Source organism: Lichenostomus cassidix, chromosome 1Aa (assembly GCF_008360975.1).
Source record: "Lichenostomus cassidix isolate B80296 chromosome 1Aa, HeHo_3.0, whole genome shotgun sequence".
Lineage (NCBI taxonomy): Eukaryota > Metazoa > Chordata > Aves > Passeriformes > Meliphagidae > Lichenostomus > Lichenostomus cassidix.
The window spans coordinates 52790408-52805624 of record NC_139480.1 but is presented as its reverse complement, the minus strand read 5'-3'; the positions used below and the strand labels follow the sequence as shown (position 1 = coordinate 52805624).

General features: G+C 40.0%; 1 protein-coding gene across 2 annotated transcripts; it reads left to right on the top strand.

The window, feature by feature from the left end:
- The first annotated feature begins 2 nt into the window (after positions 1-2).
- SAMM50 (SAMM50 sorting and assembly machinery component) lies at positions 3-14620 on the top strand. 2 transcript variants are annotated; one of them, XM_085048979.1, is made up of 15 exons: positions 3-132; positions 1878-1988; positions 3315-3416; positions 3889-3976; positions 4558-4664; positions 6561-6691; positions 6898-6985; positions 7496-7624; positions 8298-8369; positions 9460-9546; positions 10889-10959; positions 11368-11435; positions 12246-12392; positions 13498-13639; positions 14408-14620. In XM_085048979.1, the coding sequence occupies exons 1-15, from the start codon at positions 112-114 to the stop codon at positions 14451-14453; spliced, it is 1410 nt and encodes a 469-aa protein (XP_084905105.1). In that variant the 5' UTR covers positions 3-111; the 3' UTR covers positions 14454-14620. The 2 variants fall into 2 exon arrangements, with proteins under 2 accessions (XP_084905105.1, XP_084905106.1); XM_085048980.1 differs by lacking the exon at positions 3-132 and having other exon boundaries at positions 1824-1988.
- The last annotated feature ends 597 nt before the right edge of the window (positions 14621-15217 follow it).

Sequence of the window (15217 nt, the reverse complement as noted above, 5' to 3'; positions counted from 1 at the left end):
CGGCCCGGCCAATGAGCGCCGGGCGGGGCCGCCTGTCATGGCCGCCCCCGCGCCGCGGCCCTGAGCGCCCCGAGCCCGCCGAGCCGCCGAGGCCGCGCCGCCGCCGCCGCCATGGGCACCGTGCACGCCCGGGTGAGCGCCGGGGCCGTGGGGATCGGCCGGGCGGGGCCCGCCGGGGGTGGGGGCCGGGGGCCGGGCAGCCGCCCCGCGCCGCCCGAAGGTCGCACGGCCGTGCGCTCCCCGCGGCGACCTTCGGGCGGGCAGGGCGCGGCCGGTAACGGGGCCGAGTCCCGCCTCGGCCGCTCCGCGCCGCCCGGAGCCGCGCTGCCGGCACAGCCCCGCCGGGCTGCCGGGCTCGGCAGGGGAAGGGCCCGCAGCGTGTCCGCTGCTCTGAGGCTCCTTCCCTTCCCGGCTCCTCTCTGGGTCTTTCCTCACAGCAGTACGTGCTGACGGCTGGCAGAGCCTTCGGGATCATCCAGCTGCGCCCCGTGCCGCGGGCAGGGACACCTCCCGCCAGCCCAGCGTGCTCAGAGCCACATCCAGCCTGGCCGTGAGCGCTTCCAGGGATGAGGCAGCCACAGCTTCTATGGGCAGCCTGTGCCACAGCCTCAGCACCCTCATAAGAGAGAAAGATTTCTTACTGAGTAAATTATTTCTTATAGAAGACATGGGTCCTTTTCAGGTCTTTCCTGAGTCTTTCCCAGAGCTGACCTCCCCACAGGGGTGGCCTGGCAAGTAGAGATTGGGGAAATGAAAACAGAGAAAAACCACCCAAACAAAATGAAACAAAACCCCAAACTCCGAGAAAACCACAATGCAAAGAGAAGCTGCCCCTGGTGAGCATTGGAGGCTGGAGAGCTGCTTTGCTTGGAGAGGGCTGTGGGGCTCACAGCCTGGAATCATTGTAAACATGCACGGATCTCCATCCACCAGTGCTTAAAGAAGAAACATAAAGGTTTAAGTGTTCAGTTTTGAGGCTGAAGAGCAGCTGCGGGGAGCTGGCTCTAGTTAAGCCTCTAGAGTATATAATTACCATGACTAATGTAATTTCTGTTTCAAAAGTTTTACTGGTTTGTGTTCATCTGTAGTATGAACTGTTAGACAATATTGTGTGGATACAGAGTGTTTCACACTTGCCTAAAAATTGTGACAGGGAGAGAAACTTCACTCTTCCTTTAACTGGATTTTGATATGCAACAGCAATTTACTATTCAGGAAAACAGCTATTCTAATAAGTCTAATTTTAGGACTCTTTCAGGTATAATAAATAAAGCCATGCTGTGCTGGAAACTATTTTGATTAGAATATTTGGCTCTGATGGTCATAGCCTGAGCTTCTCAGGCCATATTTGAGAGGTTACTTCTAAAAGAAATATTGAAATACAAAGGCAAATAAATACATGCAAAGCAAACTAACATTCTGAGAACACCCTTTTTATTTTATTGTTTGACATTCATACTCTTCCACCTCCTAAAACCAAACTAGAGAAGTGATAGCCTGACTTTTTCAGATTTTTTTTTTAAGAAGGTGGAAAAGCTTGTTTTAAAAGTTAAGGTTATTTTTTGGAAGAAAAATAAAGTATTTTTCTGGGTGTGTGTTTTTGTTTTTTTTTTGGGTGGGTTGTTTTGTTGGTTTTTTTTGGGTGTTTTTCGGAAGTCCTTCAATGTGGAAGCTATTCAGCTTTCATTTAAAATTTCAGTGAGCAGGAGGGTGTCAAGTGTTCTGGCAATTCCTTTCATTTTAGTTCTTCTTTTGTGTTTTTTCCCTTAGGATTTTATGAGCACACTGGCAAGAACCATGAGTTTTTCTCATTTACAGAAGGCATAAATCACAAATCCATGGAGCCTATTAAATGCAGTTTTCTTTTATGCTTTCAGAGTTTGGAGCCTCTTCCAATGGCTGGGCCAGACTTTGGTGCCTTGGGAGAGGAAGCTGAACTGGTTGAAGTGGAACCTGAGACCAAGCAGGAAATTCTTGAAAACAAAGATGTAAGTGCCTGATTTTGTTGTAGAGAGAAATAAATGCCTTGGCACCCCTTCTTCCTTGTTTTACCTAAGGCAACTTTCTAAGCTGTGATTTGAGATGTGAAACAATTACCTTTATTACTGTGAGTTTAACCTGCTGCTGTCTGGTTCCTGTTTTTTTATCCTTACAACAGGAGTTGTCATTAACATTCAGCTTTGAGCTAATAAATTCTGTATTAAAATTTTCCTTTCTGTTATTCAGAAGTCATTCTCACTTAAAAGTTGGTAAGAAGGGTTGGTTTTTATTTAGTTCCATGTGGACATATGCTCATAGGCTTTTTTTAAAGCAATTTGCAGTAATACTAGGTTGCTGTTATTTTGCTGTTTTATTCTACATGAATACAAAGAGTCATACAGATATATATGATACAGATAGTGTAATCTGCATAGTCTCTGTTACAGACTTTAATATAGAATCATAGAATTGTTTAGGTTGGGAAAGACCTCTAAGATCATAGAATCTTAACTGTTAACCCAGCACTGCCAAGTCCATCACCAAACTGTGTCCCAAGTGCCACATCCATTTGGTTTTTAATCCCCCCAGGGATGGTGATTCCAATCCTTGACAATTCTTTGAAGCAGATTTTTTTTTGACATTTACCCCTAAAATTATAATTCACTGAAAAGGTTGGAAGAATAAGGGAAATGCCATTACTGCAGTCAATTTGGACCAGATAGCATGGAGAGTGCTTTGGTTTTTACAATAAAATTGTCTCAGATGACTATGTATCAAAATAAAAGTGTAAAACCTCATAATGTGGGTGATCTTCATCTGCATTTTAAACTGCACTGCTTCTGTGGTAGTGATGATTGTAATAGTTTAAATATTTGTGGCTTGTACACTTGTTTGTTGTTTGATTTTCTTTTTTTAGTTCTTTGCTTATGTGTAGCTGATACAAGAAGTAGCAAACAAATAGAACTAACTACATATTCTATCTTAAGTACTTAATACTTGTGTGATTTCTGCCATTGCTTATTTGTCCATACATTTACAACTGAAATCCCAGCAGCTGCAGTCTGTCAGTGTCTGTTCTACTACAAGTGGAATACTAATACTACAGTGTTAGCTTTAGTGTTAGAGTCCTCTTTTCTTTCATTCTTGCATTACAGAAACAATGTCCCAGAATTGTAGATAGTGCTGATTTCTGATGATGTAGGTTAGCAGGAATTAGCCCTAGGAATCATCAGGGTTTCTCACTTGGACAGCAAGAATTTTTGTGCATTGGTGACCTTGATCCTCATTGTTTGATGCAAACTCAGTGTTGGTGTGTAAACATTTGTTGTGTTCAGGTGGTGGTTCAGCATGTGCACTTCGATGGACTTGGAAGGACCAAAGATGACATCATCATGTATGAAATTGCTGATGTTTTCAAGGCTAAAAATCTCATTGATGTAAGTGTTGCAGTGATTATCAGACCTGCTGTTTGAAAATTAATTAAAGATTTTTCTCCCTTTTACCTGCTTTGGGTTACTCCCTTCAGACATGGGGCAAGTCTGTCAAGTTTTGCCAAGAACAGGGGTCCCCTAAATAAGTTGTAGCTACTGGAACCTATTTGAATAATTGTTTATTGAAGTAATTAGGAAGCAAACTAACAAAAGGTATGAAGGTATTGAGCCAGATGCTCTGTATTTAATTTATTTCTACAGATGCAAGTGTTAAAGAGTTTGTGTTGTGTTTTGAAGGTGCACATATGTATCTTTTTATACAAAATCTGTGAATATTTTCCAATTTAGCTGCATATTAACTAATTTATCCTTGTTATTTTTTGTTAACCTGAAAGCCTCAAATGGACTAGATTATCTTGAAGGTCCCTTCCAAACTATCCTGTGATTCAGTGACTGAGCTACTTTTCTCATCCTGTAGGTGATGAGAAAATCACATGAAGCTCGTGAGAAGTTACTTCGTCTAGGAATCTTTAGACAGGTGGATGTTCTGATTGATACCTGCCAAGGTGTGTGTATTCCCTCATTGATCCTCACCTTTTTTCTCATACATTCATGCCTGTAATATGTATTTCCCTGTGTAATAGGCTGGACATTTTTTGTGTAAATAACTTAGTCTTGTGTATACTTTTATATATTACAGATGAACACATGGGTGTGTTGTGGGTACAAATGTATGTGTTTACATCAGTTATCCTTAAGAAGATCTACTTTCATGTGTTTGCATGGATGTGTATGTGTATTGAAGTGTAACTTGTCCATGAGTGAATTTTCAGCACTAAAATGATTACAGTAAACATTCCTTAATCCACAGTTTCAAGGAACACAAGAGGGAAAGCTTGAAGATATGTCCTGCAGTTCCATGTATTACACATCCGATTGACATGAAATGATTGAAGTCAGTCATCCTATGATTGTACCAAATTCTGCACTCACATCCAAACATCTTTTTCTCAAGCTATTTCACTTTGTAATGTGGACTTGTATTATGCTTTAACTCAAACAGTTTTTGAATAATTCAAGTAATGTTCTGTCTGCAATTTTTAAAATAATTCTTTAGCGATAACACAGACTTTCTTTGTTTGTGTAGGAGATGATGCCCTTCCAAATGGTTTAGATGTGACCTTTGAGGTAACAGAATTGAGAAGGTTGACTGGAAGCTATAACACTATGGTTGGCAACAATGAAGGCAGTATGGTATGGATTATTTCGAATTACTGGTAATGCTTTTGATACTCCATTTACTTTCAGTTTCAAACCTAGCAAGGAATTTGGTGAGCCAGTGTTGATCCAGCCTTACTAAGACTTTGTCAGGCCTTTGTGTCAGGGTTTCATTCAGGAAAAGCCTATTTTGAGCTTGGGGAGAATGCTGTATCTTCCAGCTCAGTATGTTGATTTTTTAATTCTTGAAACTTCTTGAATTATTTCTTGATAATATATAAGATTTTTTTTCTACTGGAGAGATTAGTAAGGCATTTGGCATTTTGTTTCCATGAGATATACTTAAAGTATTTTTCTTCTCAATCGAAACGCTTTAGATCTGACTTTGAAATTGTTCTTGTTTTTCTCTATTTTAGCCCAGTATCAGTTATTCTGGGCTGTAGGGTTTTAATGAATTATGTAAGCTTTGGAACTTGTTTTCATATGATTCAATTAAGGATGCATCAGATTTAAATCTTTGTGTGGAAAATATTTACCACTTGACACAGGAAGTACCAGCTGTAGTGCTGGTCTGTGAATGTGCTTTTACCAGAAGTGCTGCTGTGAGCAGATTGAGCTTTTAGGTGCTCAGCCTGCACCCTTTCTGCCTTCTCACTTGCACAGGGCAGCTGTGCCTGGGGCTGCTGGATAAGCCAGATCAAGGGACTCATCCTTTTCTTCTTAGGGGTATTTTTAACCTGGATAAGATCCCGCATGACTCAGGTGGTGCTGTTTTGCATGTGCAAGGAGAATTGGAACTGGGTGAGTTGAGAGCTGCTTAGGCAGCTCCACTGCCAGGAGCAAAGTCCAGGGTGTTGTAACCTGAAGGAAGCCAGCAGGGAAATCCTACCTGTTGGTTCCAGTGCTGCTCAAAACTGACTGAAAACTACTTTGGTTTCTCTTTTTGTGCTCAGCTTCCTCTTCTGTTTGATTTTAATTTATTACAGAGAAGTAAAACTTGTGAATGCTGTAAAAGCATGACTTGTATATGCTGCTTTTGGCAACACAGATTATGTTTCCTTAAGAGTTGCATAGATTTGACATTTATTTTAATCCCTTGGAGTCACCTGAATCTCATACATCTAATACTTCATACTGCAAGCCTTTTCTGCTTATCATCATTACAAAGCCCAGGTTACAGTTCTGCTTCCAATAGCTGTCAGACAAAGGCAGTCAGGATTTGGGAGCTTTTTAATATTCTTTTCCAATAGAACACACAATAGTACAGTGGAAGTGTCTGTGTTTGGAGAAAACCTTCTCCATGTTTTCTGCCAAAGTGCCAGTAGCTGCCTAGTGGATGCAAAGAATTTGTGTCAGAATAGGCAGAAGTGGTTCACTGGCTTCTGGAGAATTGTAAAGGTGTCTTGTACTGCCATCTTGCCTGTTGCAAAAGGATCTTGTTACTCAAAACAAAACTACGGGGAAGTGGCTCCACAGTGATAATTTTCCCTTGGCTTTGGTTCTGATGAACCCAACCTAACAGGTATTTTTCCTGAGGATCAGTGGGAGAGTGCAGTTGCAGAACAGCTGCTTGTGCCAAAGACTTGTTCCCCAGGGCTTTGAGACAGGCTTGGAGATTTTGCTTCAAGTAACATCAAGTGCTGATGGTCCAGTGAGAGTGCAGATTATGTCAGCAGCTACTGAACAGCAATAAAAATTGGATGTTGGACTGTAACTTGCACTATTAGCTTTTGCTGCCAAGGCAAGGAGAAAACTAACTGAGAAGAAAAACACATTCAGTTACAGATATTTTTGATGTCTTATTTCTAATCCTCATGATGTCCTTGTCTTCAGCATATGATTAAGGTGCAAGACAGCAAACAAAAATGGTTATGATGGGGAGGCTTTTTGTTTGTTTGTCTAGTATTTATGGGTTTTTTAAATTTTCTATAGGTACTTGGGCTCAAGTTCCCAAATCTCCTGGGACGTGCAGAAAAGGTGACCTTCCAGTTCTCCTATGGAACCAAGGAAACTTCATATGGCCTGTCCTTCTTCAAACCACAGCCTGGAAACTTTGAAAGAAAGTAGGGGATGTAATTTGACTACATCTTTTTCTAGTGAAGAAATATAAAACAATTAATAAGATGTTTCATTTGAGTAACACATTTATTCCTTTCTTGGGAGGGCCTGGTAATGATATAGCAGAGCTGGTTTCTAAAGTTTTTGTATTTTTCAAAACTCTGCCTGAAATAGTTTCCCTTTCAAACCTGCCAGTAATGCCGTGTTTCAGTTTTTCAGTCAATGTGTACAAAGTAACTGGACAGTTCCCTTGGAGCTCTCTTCGGGAAACAGACAGAGGAGTATCAACAGAATTTAACGTGAGTGTAGCACAAGAGTAACACATGCTTCATTTACATCTCAGTCGGGTTACAGAGCTCTTGCAAATCTTTTGTTTGCTTCTTTTAGTGATTGAATCGCTTGTGCACAGAGCTGACTTCTCTTTTATTTGAAAGAGGTCAGTAATTTGAAAGCAACAAGTTGTACATCTTAATCTTTTTGTTAGAATTCAGTTCTATTTTAGCTGTATAAAAATGTCAATATGTTTTTCTTTTTTTTTTTTTTTAATTATCTCTTTGGAGAGGCAGCTGGTTGCTGGTTGCATAGCTTACTGTATTAGCCCAATTCAAGATATTTTTCATTTGGAATGGATTAAGCAGTTTGCATCTAACTCTCTTGGCTGGAGCAGAATTAGCATTGCTCTGAAATGAAAAAGGGTGTCTCTCTGCTTCAAGAAGTTTGGGAAGAAAGCCACAGACTCAAGTATAAAAAAAATTTTGTTATAATTTTGTAACAATTGTTTTCATGTCTTACTCAATTCTTTATTGTAGTTTCCCATCTGGAAGACCAATCACACAGTGAAGTGGGAGGGTGTGTGGAGAGAGCTTGGCTGCCTTGCTAGAACAGCATCCTTTTCTGTTCGAGAGGAAAGTGGACACTCTCTAAAATCTTCTCTCTCTGTAAGGCTTTTTCATAATCATTTTTTAAAAACACATTACTTTGAGTCATCTCATACTTACGAGTGATACCAAAGGAGCTTTTTTTCTTTGGGGGGAAGGTGTTTTCCTTCAGACATCTTTTGCTATGTTTGGTCATTGCCGCCTAGTAATCCAGGAGGCCCAAAGGGAGAGCAGGGAATCATAGCTGACTGTTGGACTTTGGCTTGTTCTTGTCTGTCTCACCTGCCATCTCTTTTTGCAGAATTGCCTTGTTTTGTAGCAGACAGGAAGAGTAAATTTCCTGATCCAAAGCTGCCGTGCCTTTTGTAAACATTCTCCCCTATACCAATTTTTGGTCACTTGCCATCTTCCACTTGTAACTTAAAAATTGTAGGAGATAAACTCTTTGCAGATTGCTGTCACAACGTTGGTGGTTTACAGTTGGGCTGCTGCTCTGTTTCTGGTGCATACCATGGGCAGAAGATAGAAATATATGCATTTTGTGTGGCTTGTGAATGTCAAACAAAGCCAGCCTGTGGGTATGTTGTTCCCAGATCCATGAAGTTACACTAATCCTAGCTGGAGCTGTGGTTGTCTTCCACTGTTTGCACAGTTTTTGAAGGAAAATAATAGTGTCACTCTGAGGTATTCAACAGATATGAGAACCTAAACCAAATTTTTTTATTCTTTTCAGCATGCCATGGTAATTGATTCCCGGAACTCCTCAATCTTGCCAAAACGAGGTGCTTTGCTGAAAATTAACCAGGTACCTTTAAATCACTTAAGCTATTATTGGGTCTTATCTGTGTGTTTGAGTAAGTCTTAATTTATCTAATTGATGTTCAGTTTAAAAAACGTGTGAAGTTAGAAATTAATCTTAAATTGAGTAGGAGACAATTAGGACTGGTGATTACATTTTCTGTTTACCGAGTATGCCTTTTGATATCATGAAACTTGTTTTATGGTGGCAGATTTTCATTTGTATGCCATTGGTCAAAGAGCACAGCCTCTCCATCAGCATAAAATTATTTATTAGCTGAGAGACACTATTCCTGACAGTATTTACACTACACTTTCAGTAGGTATTAAAAAGCCCTTCTTTTTTAACTCTGTTATGCACAGATTGCCAGGCTGTAGTCCTGTTGCTACTTACAAAATTTGTAAATCTGAGAATTAAAAATTAAAGACTGGGTACAAATAACTCTCCAAGGCATATGCATGTTACCATTTTGGCACAGAAAATGATCTTCCCTCTTGTTACAGTCAGAGCCTTTCTAGAAGCTGGTTTTTCTGCTGTATGGGTAATACTTCAGCAGCATTAATTTCTGTCATGCTTTAGAGGCAGATTTGAAATGCCACTGGAACTGAAAGTGCTACTGTAAGCAGAAGTGAACTGTTGTGAGTGGGAAAGTTGGTTGTAATTCAGGGTTTAGGTAATGTGTCATTTGTTAGATTCTGCCTCTGCATCAGTTCAGTCCCTTCAGAAAGAGCTGAAAATAACAAGTTATGTCATGCAGCTGTTTGGTTCTTCAGCCCTTCAGCACATGAAATCTTCCTAGATCTAGAAAAATACAGTAGCAGTCTTGATTTTGGATGATGAATTTTCCAGCTCCATTCAGTTTTGCCTACAAAATGGCTTAGAAAGCAATAGTTTATTAGCTGGAGAAAAAAATGCAGCTCATTATTTTGAGGTTCACAAATGCCTTGGTCCAAAATTCAGTTGGCTCACCATGCCAAGTGTTTCTGTATTTCTTGTAAAGAAAAACACTGCCAGTGCTGATGCAGACATGCTGAACTTTCAGAGGGAGGAAACATGTAATATCTGTTGCAACTTTCATAAATTTCTGTCCTTGCAGGAGTTGGCTGGCTATACAGGTGGAGATGTGCACTTTCTGAAGGAGGATTTTGAATTTCAACTGAATAAGCAAATCCTCTGGGACTCGGTAATTTTTTAAAAGATATATTTGTAATTGACCTGAGGTTTGCCTGGGCTGTTGAACCTATGTCTTAAAATTCTTTTTCACCATGGATTAGGAAAAAGATTATGAAAAATGGCTGGAATAGATAGATTGATTTTGTTTTTTGGCAAATGGACTATCTTTATTTTTAACTTTATGTTCCTGCTGTGCACAATCACTTGAAAAGTGGTAATTTTGGAGAGAACTTGTTTCACAGTTAAGCATAAGAATGATTTTTCTTCCAGAAGTGATGTTGACTATGTCTGTTCTTCATGGTCTTTCTTAGAAAGGTATTTTTCAAAACCCTCTGAGGCTTTTGAAAAACTTAAAAAGTCTTGAAACCTTCATGAATATTCTGAATAATCTTTATTTAATTATCTTTGTAATTGAAATTGTGAATATATAACTATTAATCTTGGTATCATAATATGTAATTGTTTCTTGTGTGTGAAATTATTGGGAAAAAAAGGGAAGATTGATTTCAACAGTATTGACTTAGTATTTAGGTGGAAATAGGGTTTTGAAGTGTTGAAAATTTGAAAAAAGAATTTCAGCACATCCCATGAATATTTCTATTAGCATTTAGAAAGAAGTTTTTTTTCCACATGGAGATAGTTCAATAAATTCTTCTCATAACTGAATGGGGAATTAAACAGCAACTTGCAGCATGAAGATTTAAAAATCAGGGGGTTGCAATCATTTGCATCCCAAAGGTATTGACAGTAGATCTCACTGTGTGGCAGTTGTACTTCTACCTGGCACACAGGCAGCAAGCAAATGATTAAATGTATTGGTTACAGTGATTTGAGTCACAAGAAGTGTTTTTTATAGATAAGGAGTGAGTTGCAGAAGGTGGTTTCATTTAATTTTAAGGTTAATTTACGGACAGGTAATAATTGTAAATTTTTGGCAGCTGCTTGGTGGACTTAGTCTCTTGTGGGTTTCAAATTGCCAGGAATAATCGATGTCAGCGGTTTTGTCTTACTTCAAGACATGAAAATTCACACCAAAATAGGTGCTGGAGGAAGTTGAGTGCTCCTTTAAGCTGTTGTGGAAGTAGCATTTGGTTCAAATATGCTGTATTGACTTTCTCAAGGCACAGCACTGCATAAAAGAAAGAGGGCAGCAGCCATCAAGAATTTCCTGAAAATCCTGTTGACAGTCTGACACACAGGGTGTGATATCCATGTCCATGACACTGTGAGCAGCTGTAACTGTGTGAGACTGATGGGAGCTTAGCCTGGTACTGGGTGATGAAATTTAGCTCATATTGTCAGGGAAATTAAGGAATAAGTACTAATAAACAACTTCTTTTTCCTCTCCAAAGGTTGTGTCAGCATCATTTTGGGGTGGAATGCTGGTACCTATTGGAGACAAGCCATCCAGTATAGCTGACAGGCAAGTTCTTTAAATATTCAGGTGTTTTTTTTCCAGTTGACTCAGGTAATGTATATAGAAAACTCTGCACAAGAGAGAAACAGTGCTAGTTCTGAGGAGAATTAAATGTTTCTAGTTAGCTATAATTGCATGTTTGTAATCAAGCCATTTTCATATTGAGCTAGTGTAAGTTTATAATTTGCTGTGCAGTAGCTCTGCCTGCCTGTATTTATGGCTGCAAAATGGTATTTACCATCTGCAAAATTCTGTAGCAAGCATAGGTTTATTTAGGCACAAAGCCATACTGTGACTGTTCACTCTGTAGTCAATTTTGCCTTCTAATGCTGGTGTTTCAAGATCCCATTACTAAACCTGTTACAAAGTTACCTTTCAGTGAAGCATTAAATGAAATTTATCTGTATCCACTAGGTTTTACCTTGGCGGACCAACAAGTGTGCGTGGATTCAGTATGTACAGCATTGGACCCCAGAGTGAAGGTCTGAAACTTTTAAATCCCACTCCTCTGACAATACTGTAAATATTGGTGTGTAACAGAGAGTCATGTTCTGTCCTTAAACTTTGTATAACCTGAAAATAATTACATTCATTCTGTACTTTGGGAAGTGTTACGGCTTTGATGTGTGGTTACAGATAAGTTCACAATGGGATAAAGCCAGGTAGTTCTTAGTTAAGCCATGATTAATTACTGATTGTGTAAACTGTGTGTGTGTTCAGACATGCATACTTCCAGTGTGTTGTTTTAATTAGTAAGCAACCTTCAACCTGGAAAAGTTCCCAAAACATGGTTATAGCAACAGTCTCTGACTCAGCCTATGTTCAGGTAGCTTAGAGGAGAGGTAATCTGCTCAACAGAGGTGTTTGGAGAGCCAGGAGCTTCCTCAGTTCTAGTCCTTACTCTGCTGTTATCAGTGGATTCAGTATCCAGCATGTTTTGAAGTTAATTGTATATTTGTATCAATATCCCATTTTTTAAATCAAGGAAAGTGTTGCAGAGGTGCTCAGGAGGTAATTCTGATGAACCATGAGTAGGTGCATGCCTCAGGCAGTTCTGGTGAGGGAATGAAGAAAAATGCACTTCCCTTGTGATGTTTAAAAAATTGTGAAAGTGGCAATTTTTTCAACTAATAGTGGCGAGTTTGGAGAGAGTCAGAAGCAAATGGGAAGAGTTGTAAAGGGTGGAAGAGGAACATAAAACAACTTAGGGATATGTTCCTGTACCTTTACCAACAGATTCTTTTAATATGTTCCCCAGTAAATGCCTTTATTCCAATGTTTTGCCCAAACAGGTGATTACCTGGGAGGAGAAGCCTACTGGGCTGGAGGGGTGCATCTCTACACCCCTCTCCCTTTCCGGCCAGGCCGCGGAGGCTTTGGAGATCTTTTCCGAACACACTTCTTCCTTAATGCTGGAAACCTCTGCAATCTCAACTATGGTAAGACTAAGCAGAGTAAAAAACACTCATCTCTTCATGTAAAAGCAAAAAGGAGAGCTGTTCTCTGTCTGTTCACTCAGAAGCAGTTTGTTTATTGCGTATATTTTGGAGCCTGTCAACAAACAGCTGGTTTTAACTTATACATTTGACAGATCGCCAGTAGTTTATTTAGCTCTCTCCGTAAATTCTAGCACAACTTGTAGGAAAAGAGAGCCAGGATGGTAAGGGTAGTGGCTGGGAATTGGTAATGTTTGCAGACCAGTGTGTAAGTAACACTTGCTATCTTACACCATTCTGAAAGGACAATGAAAGATGATGTTTTAGGGGGGTTCTGGTGTTTACTGGAATGAATTACAGAAAAAGTGTTTGCATTAAAGTGTAGGTGAGGGTGTGGTAGCTGATGGGACTCTTTTTTTTTTTTTCCTCCCATCCCTAACTTTGTTCAAGATATATTTCAGTGTATTAGTGTATGACTTTTCAATATGATTTCAGTCAGTTTCAGAATGTAGTGATATTTGATGTGTGCCTCACTTGCTGTAAGAAAGGTGACACCCATATGAGAGGGAGATACTTCAATCTACTTTAAAATAATAGAGACCCAGTAAGTCATGGAATAGAATCCCAGAATGGTTTGGGTTGGAAGGAGCCTTAAAGCTCATCTTGTTCTCCCCCTTGCTATGGGCAGGGACACCTTCCACTATCCCAGATTGCTCTGAGCCTCACACAGCTTGGCCTTGAACACTTCCAGGGATGGGGCAGCCCCAGCTTCTCTGGGCAACCTGTGCCAGGGCTTCACACCCTCACAGGGAACAAGTTCTTCCTCATATCCAATCTGAACCTCCTCCCTGTCACTGTGAAGCCATTGCCCCTTGTCCTGTCACTCCAGCCTCTTGTCAATAGTCTCTCACCATCTTTCCTGCAAGTTCCCTTCAGGTCCTGGAAGGGAGTAATGAAAACACTGAAGTCTTTAGTACTCATTTCCTCCTCCTTGCCCTGTGCACTTTACTGGGACATAGAGACCAGCTGGCAATCCAGCTAAAATGGCAGCAGTTTGGTTCTAGTTGTGCTCTCTGGCTCTGTTCTCTCCCCTGGTGTCTGGCTGCAGGTGATGGTCCCAGGGCTCACCTGCAGAGACTGGCAGAGTGCATCCGGTGGTCATACGGAGCGGGAATAGTGCTCCGCCTGGGAAACATCGCCAGACTGGAGCTCAACTACTGCTTCCCCATGGGAGTACAGGCTGGAGACAGGTTGGTTTGGGACACCAGCTGCTTAGAGGTTGCTGCACTTCTGGCTGCTTTGTCAGAGAGGATTCTGCCTCGTGGTTTTGTTGATTCCGTACCAACGTAGACATCTCTGTGCTGCTTTTTCAGTCTGCCTTATTCACCTTTGTTTCATGGTTGGGTTGACACTTTGCTTCTCAGGTGTCAGAGTTGATTAAACTTGAGATCAGCTGTTGAAATGTATGAACAGCTGTGTAGCAGCTTCATGTCATGTGGGGAAATGATCACTCAAACAGCTCATGGGGTTTTCTTGAGCCTTCTAAACCCAAATGGTTGGATAAATACCTAGTTTAATGACTTTGATAAATATCGAGTTTAATGTCTTTGCTTGAATAATGAAAACAGGTTTATAGATAAAGAGAAAAGAACAAATTCCTTTGTTAGCAGCCAATTATCATACATCAAGAAAATATTATAGTATGCAATTAAAAAACTTCAGGAGGCCTGTTCTTGTCTGTGGGTATTGTGTGAGATATTCTGTATTTCATACAGGAGCTGGATTATATTTCAACTTACTGTTCATGGGCAGTATGAATGAATAATTGCAATTTCAAAATTATGGTCTTTATTTGGAAATGTAAATGCTCCATATGGATGACAGATTGTCAAAACATTTATTTTAAAAAGGCTTTGTCAGCTAAAACCTTGGGAATTTGGGGATAAGGAGAATTGATTTGAATTTCATCAGTACCTTATATATATCACTTACACTGTTTATTATTTGTTTCTTTTCAGGATATGTGATGGTGTTCAGTTCGGAGCAGGAATAAGATTTCTATAAAACAGAAATATTTTACATCACTAAATGAAATTGTGCTCTGGAAATGAAATCAAGACTATAAGATACTTTAAAATGGTCTAACTTTTTTCCTTGAAATGCAGATACTCAGCTGAGTGATTTACCTCTTGGACTCCACAAGAAACTACATTAAATAATTATGCTCTAAAGGTTCATTGTACCTCTGATTCTTATCAAAGATGGGAGAGTGCTTGTAGAGGAGTCTATCTTACAGCTTTTAGTTACTGGTTTTTACTTGAAATATTAGAGTTGTCAGATATTGGCTCTTGGATATCATTCATACCATTAGAGTTGTTACTAGCCTGCACAGCCTTCCCAACTACAAGTTTCACAAGTGTTGGGATGACCAAGTGGGAGTATGGTTGGAGTGGAAAGTAAGGAGTAGCAGTTTTACTCCAGCTTCTGTGAGCAAAAGACCCCAAAGAAGCTGCTGTGAGTAAAATATGATACCATTTTAATGGTTCTAAATGAATCAAAATGTTCTAGCTTGAATATATTGCACTATTGTGAATGCCTCCTACAATCTGAATTGCATACTGTAAAAATTCAAGTCATTTGTCTAGCACAGTAAATACTAAAATTACAATTTTGAAAGGTTCAGGGCTCTGAACTCTGAGTGTATTAATGCTCTCAGCAGAGTGCTGATTTATGTCTTACACAGACAGCTTTTTGTAGCAGTTGCAGAAAGGGACTCCAGAAAGGGACTCCAGATGTGAACATGTGGAACTACCTGGTTTCCCTTTGTG